We start from the raw sequence: 14586 nt of genomic DNA, 5'->3' as shown, positions 1-14586 counted from the left end.
CCGGCCGGTCCTGCGGCCGCTCGCTCGGGGCCTGCGCCTGACCTCGCGGTTGGTGGCCTCGGGCAGCGTGGGACCCTAGGGCCGGAGGAAACCTCCGGGGAGGGCGTTCCCGCGTCCGCCGCCAGGTGGCGCCGTCGGCTCGGGACAACCCTGGCAGGCAGGGAAGCGGGTAGGACTGCGGGTCGGATCCGAAGGCAGGACTTGGCGGCCCTGACCCTGCCACCCCGCGAGGGTCTCCAGCGATTAGCCGCCTGGCCGGTGCTCGTCTTTTCCAGGGCCACCGTGGCGCCAAGGGCTTGAGTCCCGCAGATGCACGGTGAGCCACAGAATGAGCGTGGCAAAGGGTGAGTGTGGGACGGGGGCTCTGGCAGGTCCCTCATTCCGTCCTGAATCTGCAAACTGTTGCAGCCCTGACCGCAGCCGCAGGAGTGCCATGGTCAGAGCAGTCTCAGGAGCCCGGGGCCGTGGCCTGCTGCTGGGCCCTCTGCACTTCGGTGCCCTCGTGTGCGGGTAGAGGGGTGGTAACATTTTCCAGAGTCCAGGCACCAAAAGCCCTCAGAGCCACATCTAGTGTGAAAGGAATGCCTGAGAAACGCCAGAAATACAGGGCAGCCTGAATGGAGTGCGGACTCGGAGCTCTGCCAGGACAGACCATGGGCCTCCCGACACCTGCACAGCCGTGGCTTCCAGTGGCCTTGCCTGCCCCGACAATGGGGAGCTCACCCCCACTTCCAGTGTGGAGGTGGTTGGGAAGGGACCCTGCATTCGACCCTGGTGCTCCTGGAGATCCCCTCCTCCACTGTGGGATGCTTGAGGGAAAGAAGGCCGGAGGCAGGGACGTGCCCCCTGGAGCCCCCAGGAGCCCCCAGGAGCCTCCAGGCCAGAGCAGAGCGTGGCTCTGAGAGCACCCCCTCCTCCCGGAGCTTGGGCCTGGGGAGGAAGGAGGTGACTTCCAAGGCTGGGCAGGAGGCCGAGGTCCCCTCCCCCAGCACTTCTGCTTCCCCCACCAGCCACACAGGAAGCCCCGGCTCCCCCTGGGCGGGCGCCCTGCACCCTCACCCGGAGTTCAAGTCCTGTCTGGGGGCTGCTCTTCAGAGGCAGGAATGTTGGGGGCAAAGTTACAACTTAGCTTTGAAGCTCTGCTGCTTGGCACACGGTGGGTGCTCCGTACATGTCCCTGGCGCTATACTGAGGACAGGCCAGGCACGGCAGTCCTGTTCTGTGGGTGCATTTGTTTTTTGGGTTTTTTTTGGTACTGAGGATCGAACTCAGGACCTTGCGCTTGGGAGGCAGGCGCTTCTGCCGCTGAGCTACATCCCCGGCATGGCAGTCCTGTTCTGAATGCTCTCGTCTCAGGGTACAGAGCACCCTGGGGGCGTGGGCCGTGTGTATGCTCCCTGGATTCTGCACTCACTCCCTCCCTCCTCCCTCAAGCCTGCTCACTGCTCTCAGAAGCCCTCCGGCGCCCTCCCTCCCTTCACCCCATAAGCCCCTCCTTCCCCGTCGGCTCCCTTTGCTTGAGAGGTGCGTGGAGCAGTGTCAGGAGTCGCTTTAACGCGGTGCCTCAGTTTCCTCACTTGTAAAATGGCACCCACGGGAGCACCTGCCTCGCAGGATTGCAGTGAGGGTGACTGGTCGGCAGATTGCAGCCAGCCATCAAAGGTGTGCAGAGGGAGTAAGCGGCCGGCTAGGCATGCGGCGGGCCACGCCCAGGGCCAGAGGAGCTCGGCGGGTGCAGAGCAGCCGCGGCAGACGGGCAGGAGCAGCGGGCTGGCACCTGGGCAGGCGTGGGGGCAGCGCCCGTGTGGGAGGAGCAGGCTCCACGTTTCTGTGCAGCCTGGCACCCGGCCGCCTCCCGGTGCCAAGCCGGAACGAGACTCGCGGAGGCACAGCCTGATGTCTTTAAGACGCTCCCGGTGCGCCCAGGCGTTAACACGCCGTCTATCACCACGGCATCGAGGTGCTTCGACAGCCGCTCCCCCCAGGAGCTGGGGAGCAGCGTGAAGCAGATTATCTGTGTCTCGCTGTGACACGTGCGATCATGCGCTACCGTGATGGATCAACAGTCGGTGCCGCCGGGGTCCCTGCCCGCTCCACCCCCGTGCGCCTGAACGCCTTGTGTTCCTGGTCTCCGGCACCTGCTGGGTGGCCCCGCTCCCACTTGCCGCCCTCCGGCCCCCACACCCTTGCCTTCCATCACTCACGTGCGAAGAGGCGGGGGAGAAGGGATTCGGGGAAGCGCTGAAAGGCGGTCCACGGCCACGTTGCGGGGCTGTAGCCAGGGTGCCCCCCAGATGTGTATGAGGAGCCTGGGGAGAAGGTCTTGGGCATCACCTGGCCTGGCCCCCAGAATCCGGCCCCGCAGGCCTGCCCTGACCCTGGGCACGTCGTCATCTCGCCTCAGGCCCACGGCGTCTCCTTCGGGCGCTGAGGGCAAGTGTATTCCTCTGCAGGTTGTGGGCGGCCACCTAGCTGTGCCCCCGAGTGCAGCAGACACCAACTGTGCCTGCGTGGGGGAGGACAGGGCCGGGCCTGAAGCCAGGCGGAGAAGCAGCTCGTGTGGCACAGTGGGGGGCTGGGGAGCTGAGGTTGAGGGAAGCCACAGGGAGGAGTCACAGCTGAGGCAGGTGGTGTCCCGGGGCATCTTCCGGGCCACAGCAGTCCACGGCTGGGCACTTAGTGGCAGCCTGCCCTTGGGTCCCAGGCGGCACTGGGGCTTCTCTAGGGCCAGGGTTATGTGGCTTCTCACCCTCACCCTCACCCCGTCCGTCCTCCCACCCCCCGCAAAGCCTATTCCTTGGTAGCACAGTGCCGAGGAATTCTCAGAGCACTTCCTCACAGGGGACGTGTGTAGACGTGGTTGTGGTCATTTTAAAATTGTCTCAGAGGTGAAGTGCTAACCTGGGACCCGAGGTCACTCACGGAAACCTTGTGCCCTCTTCTGCCTGGCCACCACTGTTCCCTGGACAGGACCTCTGCTGAGAGGGGCCGGGGAAGGCTGACCACCTGTTCCTGGGTCCCAGACCCCAGCTCTTCTCCCGCCATGCGGCCTGGACAAGTCGAAGCCCACATTTGTCCCTGGCGCCGGCCCCACCAGGCTGTTCCCACTCTCTGAGAGGAAGCGTGGGGTTGGGGTGAGGGGGTGCCGGGGCAGCCTTGAAGAAGCAGAAGAGTGGGCCGGGAGGAGCTTGTGGGAACACAAAAGGGAACTGTGGTGCTGGTGTGGGCTGTCCCTTCCAGGAGCTAAAGAGGAAGGAGGCGCAGGATCCAAGCGCCCCAGTCGAGGCGGCCTTGGATAGAGAGCTGGCTTCTGTGGTGGCGGGCTCCGGCCAGCCCCCTCATGGCGCCCCGGCTCCTCGCTTTGTTCCTGGTGCCTTGGACCCTGCAGCTGACAGGTACTGTCTGTCTTCTCCAGTCCCTCTCTGTCTCTCTCTCATACGCGCGCACGCGCACACACACACACACACACACACACACACACACACATCAGAGCGCCTTTCATCCGACCGTGCTGCTAATTCCTGGGGACCTGTCTCGGGGGACTTGCTGCTGGCTGTTTGAACACTGCCAACTTCACAGGGGAAGCCTTCAGGGACCGCGGAGGTGTTTAGCTAATGCCTTGCCAAGGTGGCTTTTGAAAGGACGGGGGACCTTGCTGTCTTCCTTCGCCGTTGTGTTAACAGGTCCCCCTCCCCTGGCCTAGCCTGGCCTCCTGGCCCTAAACAAGGAGGGTGGGCGTCGTGTGGTGGGGCGGAGTGTGGGGTCAGTGGGGAGGGTGAGCTCGCCGCCCGCCCAGCAGATCTTAGGTGCCGACGTGGTGGAACTCCCTTGAGTTGAAGCCGGCAAGGAACACAGCCACCAGGGAAGAGGGAAGGCCAGGGGCCAGCCACCCCCAGCGAGGCAGCCCGGGGCCCCGAACTGTCATGGCCGCCAGAGGGGGCAGCACCTCCCACCTCTTGAGACACAGTGGAGTATTTTATGACAGGGAACAGCGCTGGGGCCCTTCTCCAGGTCCCAGGCTCCCGGGAGCAGGGTGGCTTGGATCCAAACCGGGCCACACAGTGGGTGGCTTCGGGGTGAGTTCATCCTGGCCAGGGACCGCCCGCTGTGCAGGGTGGACGCTTTTCCTTGGTATCCACTTAGATTTTTGTGAGGCTTCTGGGAGCTGCCCCAACCCCCATTCTGTGTCTCCCCACACTTCCATTCATAGTGTAAACAGTTACCCTGATGGTTGTGAACTAGCCTTTATCAAGCCCTTAGCCGGGTACCTGCTGCCCACCCTCACGGCATCTAACTACCACCTAATGTCCCCACAGCACCATCGTAGAGACAGAGGTCCAGGTAGGTAGAGGTCAGGGTCAGGCCCAGCTCAACCTCAGGCCCAGCCAGGATGGCTGGCCGGCGGGCCCAGGCGCCTCTCCCCTTTCTTTGTGAAGAATGCCCTCCTGGAAAAGCCTGCCGTACCTCTTACCCCCGCAGCCAGGGGCAGAGATGACCAGAGCGGCTTGCGGGGACAATGTCTTTGAACCCCACTCAGTCACTTTAAGTCCATTCCCCAAGCCCCATCCTTTCTCTCTGTGCGGTCCTGCCACCCCCAAAGCCCCCAGCAGACCCCACCTGGCTGGAAGAGGCTCCGCCAGGCCCTGCTGCTGCCTCTGTGGAAACCTCTTTTGTAACAGCAGGAACTGCAAACAAAAACAGGCTTTTTTGCAATATTGCAACAAATGCTATAGCAGAGAGAAATGCTTCCTGCTCTTTCACAAGACGGGAAAGCACCCCACAGTCACCTGAGCCCCACTGCAGCAGCAAACACGTCTCCTTTCTCGGGTGCTGCCCAACATCCCTTCCCACACTCCTGCCTCCCTCTGGGTTTGAAGGCAGGGATTCTGCCTCCCCCAGCCCCCTACCCCGCCCCACTGCAAGCTACAGTCTGCGGCGCACAGCCTCATGGTATCCCTGAGGACGTTATCAGTGTCCTCACCGAGGCCTGCCCCGTGTCCTTGGACCACGCCCGGACACAACAGGATATAGGATTAGATGTGCAGCCCGGGGACATGCAGCACTCTCAGTTGGGATGTGAGCAGGGCTCTGCCTCTGGCACTGGGACACTGGGTAAATTATTTAACATTGCTGTGCCTCAGTTGTCTCATCTGTTAAATGGGTACCATGATAATGCCCATCCTGCCTTGGGACATCCTGAGGACTGGCAGAAGTTTAGTACCCATCATATCAGCAGCCAGCAGGGCCAACTGAAACCTGAGACACCAAGGACTCACGGAGTCCTGTCCCTGCCGACCTCTTTGCTGCCAGCCCTTCTCCCACTGCTCCTGCGGCTGCTGGGGGCTGGGCCTGGGCCTGCTTGCCTCTGCAGAGCCCTCGGCAAGCACTGCTGTTCTCACACCTTTCCACCAGGCCCAGGCACCCCCCAGGACCCGGGCGGCCACCCCTGAGTTGAAGGCCCATCTTTCCTCTTCAAGGCCGTGTGCCCTTAGGCCATTCACTTCCTAATTCTGGGCCTCAGTGTATTCCCAAAAATGTCAGTTTGCTTTTTCTGCCCGGCCCTTCCAGAGCTCTGAGCTGTATTGATTTCTCACACACCCACTGAGGAGGACCAGTTCTCGCGGGAGGGATGGAGGAGAGTGAGCCCCAGGCCCCGCACTCCCCTGCTGGGAACTGTGGGACTCGCCCCGAGAACAGGACCCCAGGTGGAAATTGCCACTGGCTTTGACCTCAGGTGGGACGGCTGCCTTTGTTGTCCAAAAGATGTATCGGTGCTCTGCCTTTTCCAGGCCAGGGCTTCCTGCCTCCCTTCCCGCCGCTCGGGCCTCTGTCACCGTTGCCCTCTGCTTTTCATCTTTGTCTAATGCCAATAGAGAGCTCAGGAGGCAGAGGCGGGCGGAGGTGGGGCCCGGGAGTGCTGGAAAGGCTGCCGGCTGGCTGGCGGGGCCCTGTGGCAGGAGGAGGGGGAGCAGGCGGGGTGGGGGGCACACAGCATGAATAAAGGCTGGGAGGCCAGAAGGCAGAGCCGGGGGAAGGACTGCTGAGAGGTTCTGTTTGAGTGGAGTCTCACAGAGAAGTAGAATGCAAGACCCTTCCTGGAGGATTACAAATGCCTGCCAGGTAAGGGTTCAGGTACCTGTCCTATCTTCTTTGCTTTCTCCTTTGTGATTATGAAAAATAATACAAAAAAGTACAGTGCTGAATAATAAATGCTGTACAACAAAGTTCTGTGTGACTACTACACAGGCCAAGATGGAAAAGAACATTCTGGTTCATTCCAGAATGTTCCAGAACATTCTTCCCAAGATACTCTCTCAGAGGGTGGACTGAGGGGCATCACCTTGTGTTAGGGTAATCATTGCTGGCCTTTCTTTATACCTTTATTATTTAGTACCTCATTAAACCATATAGACTAGTTTGCTTGTTTTGGTTTTTGGTTCTGAGGATGGAGCCCAGAGCAAACATTCTTCCACTGAGCTATATTCCTGCCTACTTTGCCTGTGTTTGAACGTGGTATAATTGCGATGCTACTGTGTATATTCTTTGGGATGTGCTTCCTTCTTTCAGCATTTTGCCTTTTAAAGCATATGGAGTTGATGGTGTGGCTGAAACTTGTTTTCATTGCCGTAGAGCAAGAGTAGCAGACTATAGCCCTCAAGCTAAATCCACCCCTCTGCCCCTTTTGATATGGTCTGGGGGTTCTGAATGGTTTCTTATGTTTTTGAATGGTTGGGGAAAAAAAAAATCAAAAGAAAAAAATTTTTACATTAGATTTTATTGGTACATTTTAGATATACATCACCATCACATTCATCACAGAGAATTTGTACCTGTACATGATATAACTTCTTTTTTTCCCCATTCCCCTATCCTCCCTTCAACCCCTCCTCCCCTCCCCATTTACAAAGCTTTGTTTCCATGTTTTCCTTCTTTTCTCATTTTTTTTTTACCTTTCTCTTCTTTCTTCTCCCCCCTCTCCTCTTTCTTGTTCCCCTTCCCATTTGAACATTTTCTTCCTATTTCAAAATACATTTTGGTCCTTACTTACACTTTCAGTTTCTCACACCACAGAAACAATGTGGTATTCACACATGTGTGTCTGATTTATTTCACTTAAGAGTATGGTCTCAAGGTACATCCATTTTCCTACAAATGTCTTGAGCGTATGCTTCTTTATGGCAGAGTAGTACTCCATTCTATAAAAAGAAGAATATTTTGTGATGTGTAAAAATTTTTAAAAATTCAAATTTCCACATCCATAAAGTTTTGTTGGAACACAGCTACACAAACTTGTTCACGGGTCACGTGTAGCTGCTTCCGGCTATGATGGTAGAGTTGAGAAGCTGGGATGCAGATGGCATGGCCCAGAAAGATGCCCATGATTTTCACTGTGGGGAACACGACTGTGGACTCCTGCTGAGGGGCAGCCCAGTGAATGGCTCTACTGTGACTTCTTTAGTGATGCTGGGCACTTCAGGGGCTTCCCGTTTGGGGCTGTGAACTTGTGTGTGTGTGTGTGTGTGTGTGTGTGTGTGTGTGACTGTGTGACTGCGTTTGGCATCTCCAGGGCCTATTGAAGCTACTTCTGCCATGGGTAGTGAGTGTCCACAAGGCAGGGACTGCCTGGGCTCGTGTGGTTTCACATCCCTGGTACCCAGCAGGGGCCTGGCACCCGGGGCATGCTCAGGAAAGTGTAATGATAACAGACAGCCCTAGGAGTCATAAGCAGGGTGGAGCTGAGGTGCCACCAAGAGGTGAGACAGGTCTAGGTGGTCATCCAGGTGGGAGGTGGGGCCACAGGCTCCTCTCCAGCATGGGCAGAGTACCAAGCCCCTTGGGCATGGGGTGCTAGGGAGCCGTAGCTATGGAGACAGGATCTGCCTCTCCCCCGCTCACCAGGATCTACAAGGAACCATCGCAGGCGCAGGCACCGGCACCAGGGACCCCTGGGGAGGGGCTGGGAGGCCTCGGCTACGACTCAGGGTCGGAGAGCTTGGTGGGTGATGGAACTTGGTTCTTACTTCTGCAGGCTATGAGTTTGCGGGCATCCTGCCCGCCAGGCTCCTTTGAGCCCAGTAGCTATCCCCTGTCACCCCTCCTCTGTGCTTGGGGATCGGGATCCTCAGAGGCTGACGGTCTCACCATGGCCTCTCCAGGTCCTTATAGCGCTGGTGACTCACTGTCCCTAGACGCCGCCTGATGTTGCCAGAACAGGACCTCCTGCGGGCCCAGCGCAGGAGGGACTCTGGCCAGCAGTGCTACGCGGTGTCTTGGCTGGAGCTCAGGAGTGGCTGCCTCTGAAGGTCCGTCTGATGAGTGTCAGTGCCCCGGAGCTGAGGTCTAGGGGCTGGGGGCTGTGCAGGGTGTCAGGAAGAGCCAAAGAGGCGGCGTGGTGGTCCTGGCTGGGTGTCTGCTCCTGCGGTGGTGGGGAAAGAGGAGGCTGGAGCCAGAGCCCTCCAAAGCCCAGGACCAGGTCCTGCTGCTTGCTGATGGCCTCCCGCCAGGTGGGCTGCTCCTCACGTAGTCGGTGGACACTGGCCTGTGCCGTTGGTCAGAGGTCAAAGGGTGCATTTGTAAAGGCCCTAGGCTATGCGTTATATTTCAAATGTGCATACCTGTTGCATCTGCTGGGGATGCAAAGACCTGTCCTAAGGAGCAGGAGGTCCACAGAGCCCAACCACACGCAGCCTCGACCCCGCTGTCAGCCAGCAGCTGAGAGCCTGTGCGGCCTGGGCTGGCCTTTTCTCCCGGGCTTCTGCCCTCACGGCCACACCTGCCTCTGAGCTGCTGAGGAACCCCAGAGGGAGAAGTCAGCTCGTCCCATCCCTAAGCCCTCGCGCCTATGGTTCTCTTGGCTGGGAAGGTTTCCTCTTTCCTGGTGACACCCACCTGGGGACATCCGAGCTGTTTATCAAGGTCACACTGTTAGCCTACCTTCTCTGTGGTGCCCTCCGCCCCCTCCCCCGCCCACCTGCAGTTCGAAGAGGCAGGCAGAGCACGGCGGGCCCCACCGTGGGCAGAGCCAAGAATGAGCATCCAAGCTTTTGAAGTGGACAGTGTAGGAAAAGCAGAGAAAGCGAAGTCAGCAGGGAGCGGCTCGGGGAGCCCAGGAGGGCCAAAAAGGGCGGAGGGCGGGGTCAGGGTCAAGGGCAGAAACAGCTGGAGCCACAGCTGGATGTGGAGAGTTTGTGCCTGAGGGCGCAGGATCTCGGGGAGCCCACGGCAGAGAAGTCAGGATGGAGGGGGTTTGGCCCAGGAGGATTTGGTGGCCGGGAGCCGGCACATTTGATCAGATTCACCGAGGGGCCAGAATTCATAGGTCTCTCTGCCAGGTGGGGCAGGGAAGACGCTTCCATCAGGGGGCTGGGACAGTGTCATCGCGTGGTACGAGCTGCACAGGGGGACAGTCACGCGTGTCCCACTGGTGGTCCAGGCCGGAGGGAATGTGTTGAAGGGAGGCCGGGGGAGGAGGGGGAGGGGCTCACAGGACGAATCTCTGATGCGGAGCAGTCTTAGGCGGCTCAGGAAGACTCATTGGAAGTGTAGGATCCTTCTCTGGACCTCTTTCTAAAGTGCAAATACAAGGCGGGGCGTGGTGGCGCACCCCTGTAATCCTAGCACTCGGGAGGCTGAGGCAGAAGGATTGCCATGAGTTTGAGGCCAGCCTAGGCTACATAGTAAGTTCAAGGCCAGCCTGAACTACATAGTGGAACCCTGTCTCAAAAAAAAAAAAAAAAAAAAAAATAGTGCAAAGACAATCACAATCTCTCCACTTTCCAGCTGGAAAGGCCTCAGAGGCTCCGTGCCGGGGGTTTCTGGGGCGCCCCACCTCCCGTCTCTCCTATCCCACCTCCCGCCTCTCCTGTCCCCCCTTTCCTGCCCCCACCAGCCACAAGCCTTGGCTCTCAACTTCACCAGCTCCTCAGTGCCCAGCTAGTGCCCCCCCATTAAGACTTCTAGAAGCTTTGCCCCAGAGCCCTCTGGTGCTCGAGACCCCTCTCCGCGTGCCTCCCCCGTCCAGCAGCCTCCAAGTCTCTCCTTCCTTCAAAGTTCAGCTCGGTAGAGAGGTAGGGAAGACAGACATCAAAATGCGCGGCTGTCCTGCCGGGGTGGCAGGTTGCAGACAAGTCCGCCTTTCCTCTTGATCCTTCCCTGTGGTTTCCAGTGAGTCTGTTTCACTTCTAAGGGGGAGCAGCGGGGAGGCCTGAAAAATTAGAATTCAAGAAAAAAGCAATGCCCCGGTCCGGGGTCCCCTCCCCAGGAAGCCACTGCCCCCTCCCAGGCTGGGCAGCAGCCCCTGGCTGGGCATCTCTCCCAGGGACTTCCTTGGTCCCACCCATTCAGAGATGTCACTTGGCTTGCTTCCCAGCGGTGTGGCTTTGGGTGGGCACCCAAGGAGCTGTTCCTCCTGTTTGGTGTCACCCACCTCATTCAGAGAAAGAAGCCCAGCCTCCTCCCGCCTCTTTGGCCCTATGGAAGCTCCCACGCACCCAGACCCCCCTCTGGAGGGTTGGAAGTGGGTGTGACCAGAGACTCTGTCCCCTGCTGACCCAAGACTCTGCGGTTACGGCAGCCTGCCTTTCAAAACAGCTGAAAGGGAGGTGACGGCTATGAAAAAAAACCCAGTTCACATGTGTGGCGCTCATATGGGACCAAGCATTTGACACTCTGCGCTCGGTGTGTGTCCCCGAAGAGCCACGTGCACCCTAGGACAGGCTGCAGAAAGGGCTTGGAGCCAATCCACATCTGGATGTGTGTGACTCAGAGGTGCTGACAGATGTGAGGTCCAGTCTGAGCGCGCCATCTGGGCGAAAGGCTCTATAAGACACACTCTGCTGAAAAGACACCTTCCAGCGCCTGCCACCCGGCCGTGGCATTGGACGTCCCGACTCTGTGGCACCCTGGGAACTGTGCTCGGGGATAAACCAGTAGCCCTAGCCAGTGTCTGCCCAGCAGCCCTTCAGAAGGGCCTTCAAAGAGGTGCGGCTCTGAGAGACGCCAGAATTAAATTGAGGGCAAACTCCAGGCCTAAAGTAAAGACCGTGGGAATGGCTTTCTTCTGTAGCCGGGGAATCAAAGTGTTTTCCTTTAAAATCGACTGCAGTCGGGCTGGATACCTTTGATCAGCACATCTGGGCCCTGGAGCCCTTGCTCAGTGCCGGGGAAGGGATTGAATTCCAGGCAGGGGGGAGCTGAGGCCAAGGCCCCGGCCCAGCGTCGGTGGATTTGAGGAGCAGCCAGGGAGGCCAGGGCAGCCGGAGCAGAGACGGAAGCGGGGAGACGGGGCTTGGAGATCGTGGGTGAGGGGAAGCTCGGACGGCTCATCGGTGTATTTTCAATCATTCATCACAAATTTATTCACATGCACATTCTTCTGTCAAAGCAAGAGAGGGACCTCGGCCGGCCTGCCACAGGACAGACGGACGCCCCCCCTCCCACAGGGGGCCCACTGGGTCACTTACTTCTGTTGTGGGAGCCACATGCTGTCTTAGAGCTGGGGCGACACTAGCAGCCCCTAATGTGCAGGGTCAGTTCTGAGTCCCACTGTCCCCAGACCCTGTCTGTTACACCCATGCCCACCTCTGAGAGGCCACACAGTTAGGAAAGTGGCCTCTGAATCTGTGGCTCCCATTCAAGAGTGTATTTCCTTTATTTGGGAAGTTTTTCTTTCGCTTGCTTAGAGATTTTTAAAACTACAGTGTAGAGCGAGGGTAAGAGCGTGGGGTTAGGGACTTTCAGGAACCCAGTGTAAAATCCCATCCCTGTCACCTACCAGCTGTGCCATGCGGGCAAACCTTGTCCCCTCTCTGAGCCTCAGTTTCCTCATCTGCAAAAGGGAGCCAGGCCCAGGAGATGTCAGCTATTTTTAGCATGTACCTTAATGATCCCCAAGAGTATGTGCTGTGCTGGGGACCCCAACCAGGAGTGGCTCAGGGAGGGCGCACAAGTCCTGGGGACAGAGAGGGGGACCCCAAGGCCTGGAGACTGAGGGCAGGGTGGGAAGAGAGACCTTCCAAGCGGTGGGAATAGATGGGGACAGATCCTCTAGGCCAGCGACTTTCAGGGTTTTTTAAACAGTGGCCCGATGCATGTTTTAATGTGAACCCGTCTGATCAAGTTGTACGGATACAACCGAACCCAGAAGGTCACAGAGTCCTCCGGGACTTGCTTGATGTTCATGTTTTTTAATTGCTTCTCGTGACCCTGTAACCTGATTTCAGAATCCTTCCTGGGTCTCATCCAGCGGGGATGCCCTGCCGGTGCTGGCGGCACAGGGGAAGGATGAGTGCAGGCATCTCAAGGGGCAGGAGGGTCAGGGGGAGATGGGACTGGGTCGGAGCCCACAGAGGCAGCCCGGGCTGGGCAGGAGGGGGCTGGACAGGGCCTGGGGGAGAGAGGGGATGCGGTGCTGGCGTCCAGGTCCTGATCGTGGGTGAGCACAGGAAGCTGCTGGGATGCACACCCACACACCACGGCCAAGTTCCCTCTGGGCCAGGGACTCAGCACGGGTCTCAGAGGGGGGGGGGCATCTACCAGCAGGTGCCTCCACCCAGCCGCCAGACAGCAGTGCAGGCAGCCAGAGTCACAAGAAGAACCGGAAAAGGAAGGAACCGGGCGCCTGTGGGTGGCAGGCACAGCCTTTCCCAACAAGAGGGACAGAGCCGGCGGGGGGGGAAGAAGCAGGAGGAGGCTAGGCTCGTCTATCTCAGGGTCCTGCACCCACCCCAGGGTCCGGTCGGGATAGGGCCTGACGGTGGACGAGCCTGGGTCAGGGACCGACTGCCGTGGCTCCTGTGGACCCTGGGCTGTGGTCCTGTCTCTCAGACAAGCAGATGGGCAGGGCTGGCGTCTCTGACTTTCCTGTCCCACGGGGAAAAGCAGCCTGGCACACTGCTTTTCTGGCTGCCCTGAGCCCCACCACCGCCCTGTGAGTGTGGCATTGGCCTTGTTGCTGCACGTGGTGTGGGGAAACGGTGATGTTCAGAGCAGTAAAGACACCCGTGAAGGCTGCACAGCCAGTAAGTGGAACAGCCAGCATCCAAGTCTGGACCTGCAGTCTCAGGGACCTGGGTTTTCCCCACCCACCTCCATTTCTGGCCAAGCCCAGGCTTCTTGCAGTCCCTGGAGGTGCAGAGGATGGAGGGGTACAGGGGTGGTATCCTGGGATCTTCCATGAGGTGGGGTGGTCTGTCCAGCCCGGCTGGGGTGTCTGTGCTTGCAGTTGTGTGGGAGAGGAGAGGGGCAAGGGAGGACTTGGGGACCGAACAGGACACGGCCCGAGCTTGGGCAATTTGGGGCCTCCAAATCCTTTAAGCTTCTGATCTCTGGCTGCTTCCCTGTCGCCCCCTCTCCTACTTCCCAGGGCCCTGTCATCAAGGTGCCCGCCCCGTCTCCTGGCGCCCCTCCAGCTCCACGTCAGTCAGGAGCCGCTGTGACCTGACTGGTGCCCTCCTTGTGTGTTTGCGGAAGCCACTGGGAAGGATTCGTGGACTTAGAACTAAATTGCTATGAACCTTAACTGGGGCTGCAGCCCATAGCCTACACCCAGGATAGAGCTTTTGGGGGGCACAGAAGAAAGAGTGGGAGCTGAGCAGCTGCTTTGGTCCAGGCTCTGGGATGCTGACTCCCCAGCAAAGGAGGTGACCTGCCCATCCCGGGCACCACCCATCCTTCCTGAGTGTCCTCCACTGCCCCTGAGTGTCCTCCACTGCCATTGTCCCCAGACGGGCCGGCGTTCCTGACGGAGTGCGGCAGACGCTGCCTCCTCTGCTATCTTTGGAGACAGCCGTGTCATCCGAGGGTGGAGGCTCTGGCTCCAGAGCCTCTGACCCCCAGGTCCTGCTGAGCCAGGGGCTGCATTTCATGACCCTAACTTTCTGACATCCAAACACCAAATCCCACTGGGGATGTAGCTCAGTGACGCAGGTGCCTGCTGGGAAGTGCGAGGTCCTGAGTTTGATTCCCGGTACCCAAAAATAAATAAATAAATAAATAAATAAACAAATCCCAGAAAGCTATGGAATAATGGAAGTCTATTTTTATAGAGTTCCCCAGAATGGTAAAGATCAGTTTAACTGCACTAGCAGATTCCATAATTTTCTTTCTTCCTTTTTTCCTCCCCATCATTTCTAGAAGGATACCTCAGATGGGGCATTTTCAGGACAATTGGATAAATGTCTTCCTGCCTGGACAAACAGGAAGGTGGAACTCTGACTGCGAGTCCACCCGGAGTGGCTGCTCTGATACACGGGGAGCAGCAGGGAGGTCCTGGGGAGCAGAGGTCTCCATCAGCTCCCTGGCAGGGACACTTTCCTGGTGACGTTGGTCAGGCTCCACGCAGCCGAGCCAGGCTCCTGGCAGCCCCGCTGATGGAGGATGCGGATGCAAGGCGATGAGCAGCTCCTGAACCAAGTCTGAGGGGTGCAGGCGTTGGCCCTGTGAGGAGATGGGGGCCCCAGGTAGCAGGCTGCAGGTAGCTCAAGGTGGAGGGGCCCAGGTAGAGCACAGAGCTTCTTGTCCTTCCAGCCCAACTGGGACCCTGTGAGAGCAGGAAACAACCCTCCCCCCGCCCCCGTCCTGGGGCCC

The 14586-nt window shown here is 58.7% G+C and overlaps 1 protein-coding gene across 2 annotated transcripts in view; it reads left to right on the top strand.

Annotated features, from left to right (window-relative positions):
* The first annotated feature begins 3228 nt into the window (after positions 1–3228).
* The window catches only part of Nfam1 (NFAT activating protein with ITAM motif 1), a 28122-nt gene continuing 16764 nt past the window's right edge, over positions 3229–14586 (top strand). The window contains exon 1 of one of the 2 annotated variants that reach the window (XM_013511660.1): positions 3229–3395. In XM_013511660.1, the coding sequence (XP_013367114.1) occupies positions 3341–3395 (55 nt within the window). In that variant the 5' untranslated portion in view covers positions 3229–3340. The remainder of the gene's footprint in view (positions 3396–14586) is intronic. The other variant, XM_005379417.2, reaches the window with a different exon arrangement.

This window comes from Chinchilla lanigera, unplaced genomic scaffold, assembly GCF_000276665.1.
Source record: "Chinchilla lanigera isolate Chin_1 unplaced genomic scaffold, ChiLan1.0 scaffold00012, whole genome shotgun sequence".
In the NCBI taxonomy this organism is placed as follows: domain Eukaryota; kingdom Metazoa; phylum Chordata; class Mammalia; order Rodentia; family Chinchillidae; genus Chinchilla; species Chinchilla lanigera.
This window is presented reverse-complemented; position numbering and strand designations above follow the sequence as displayed.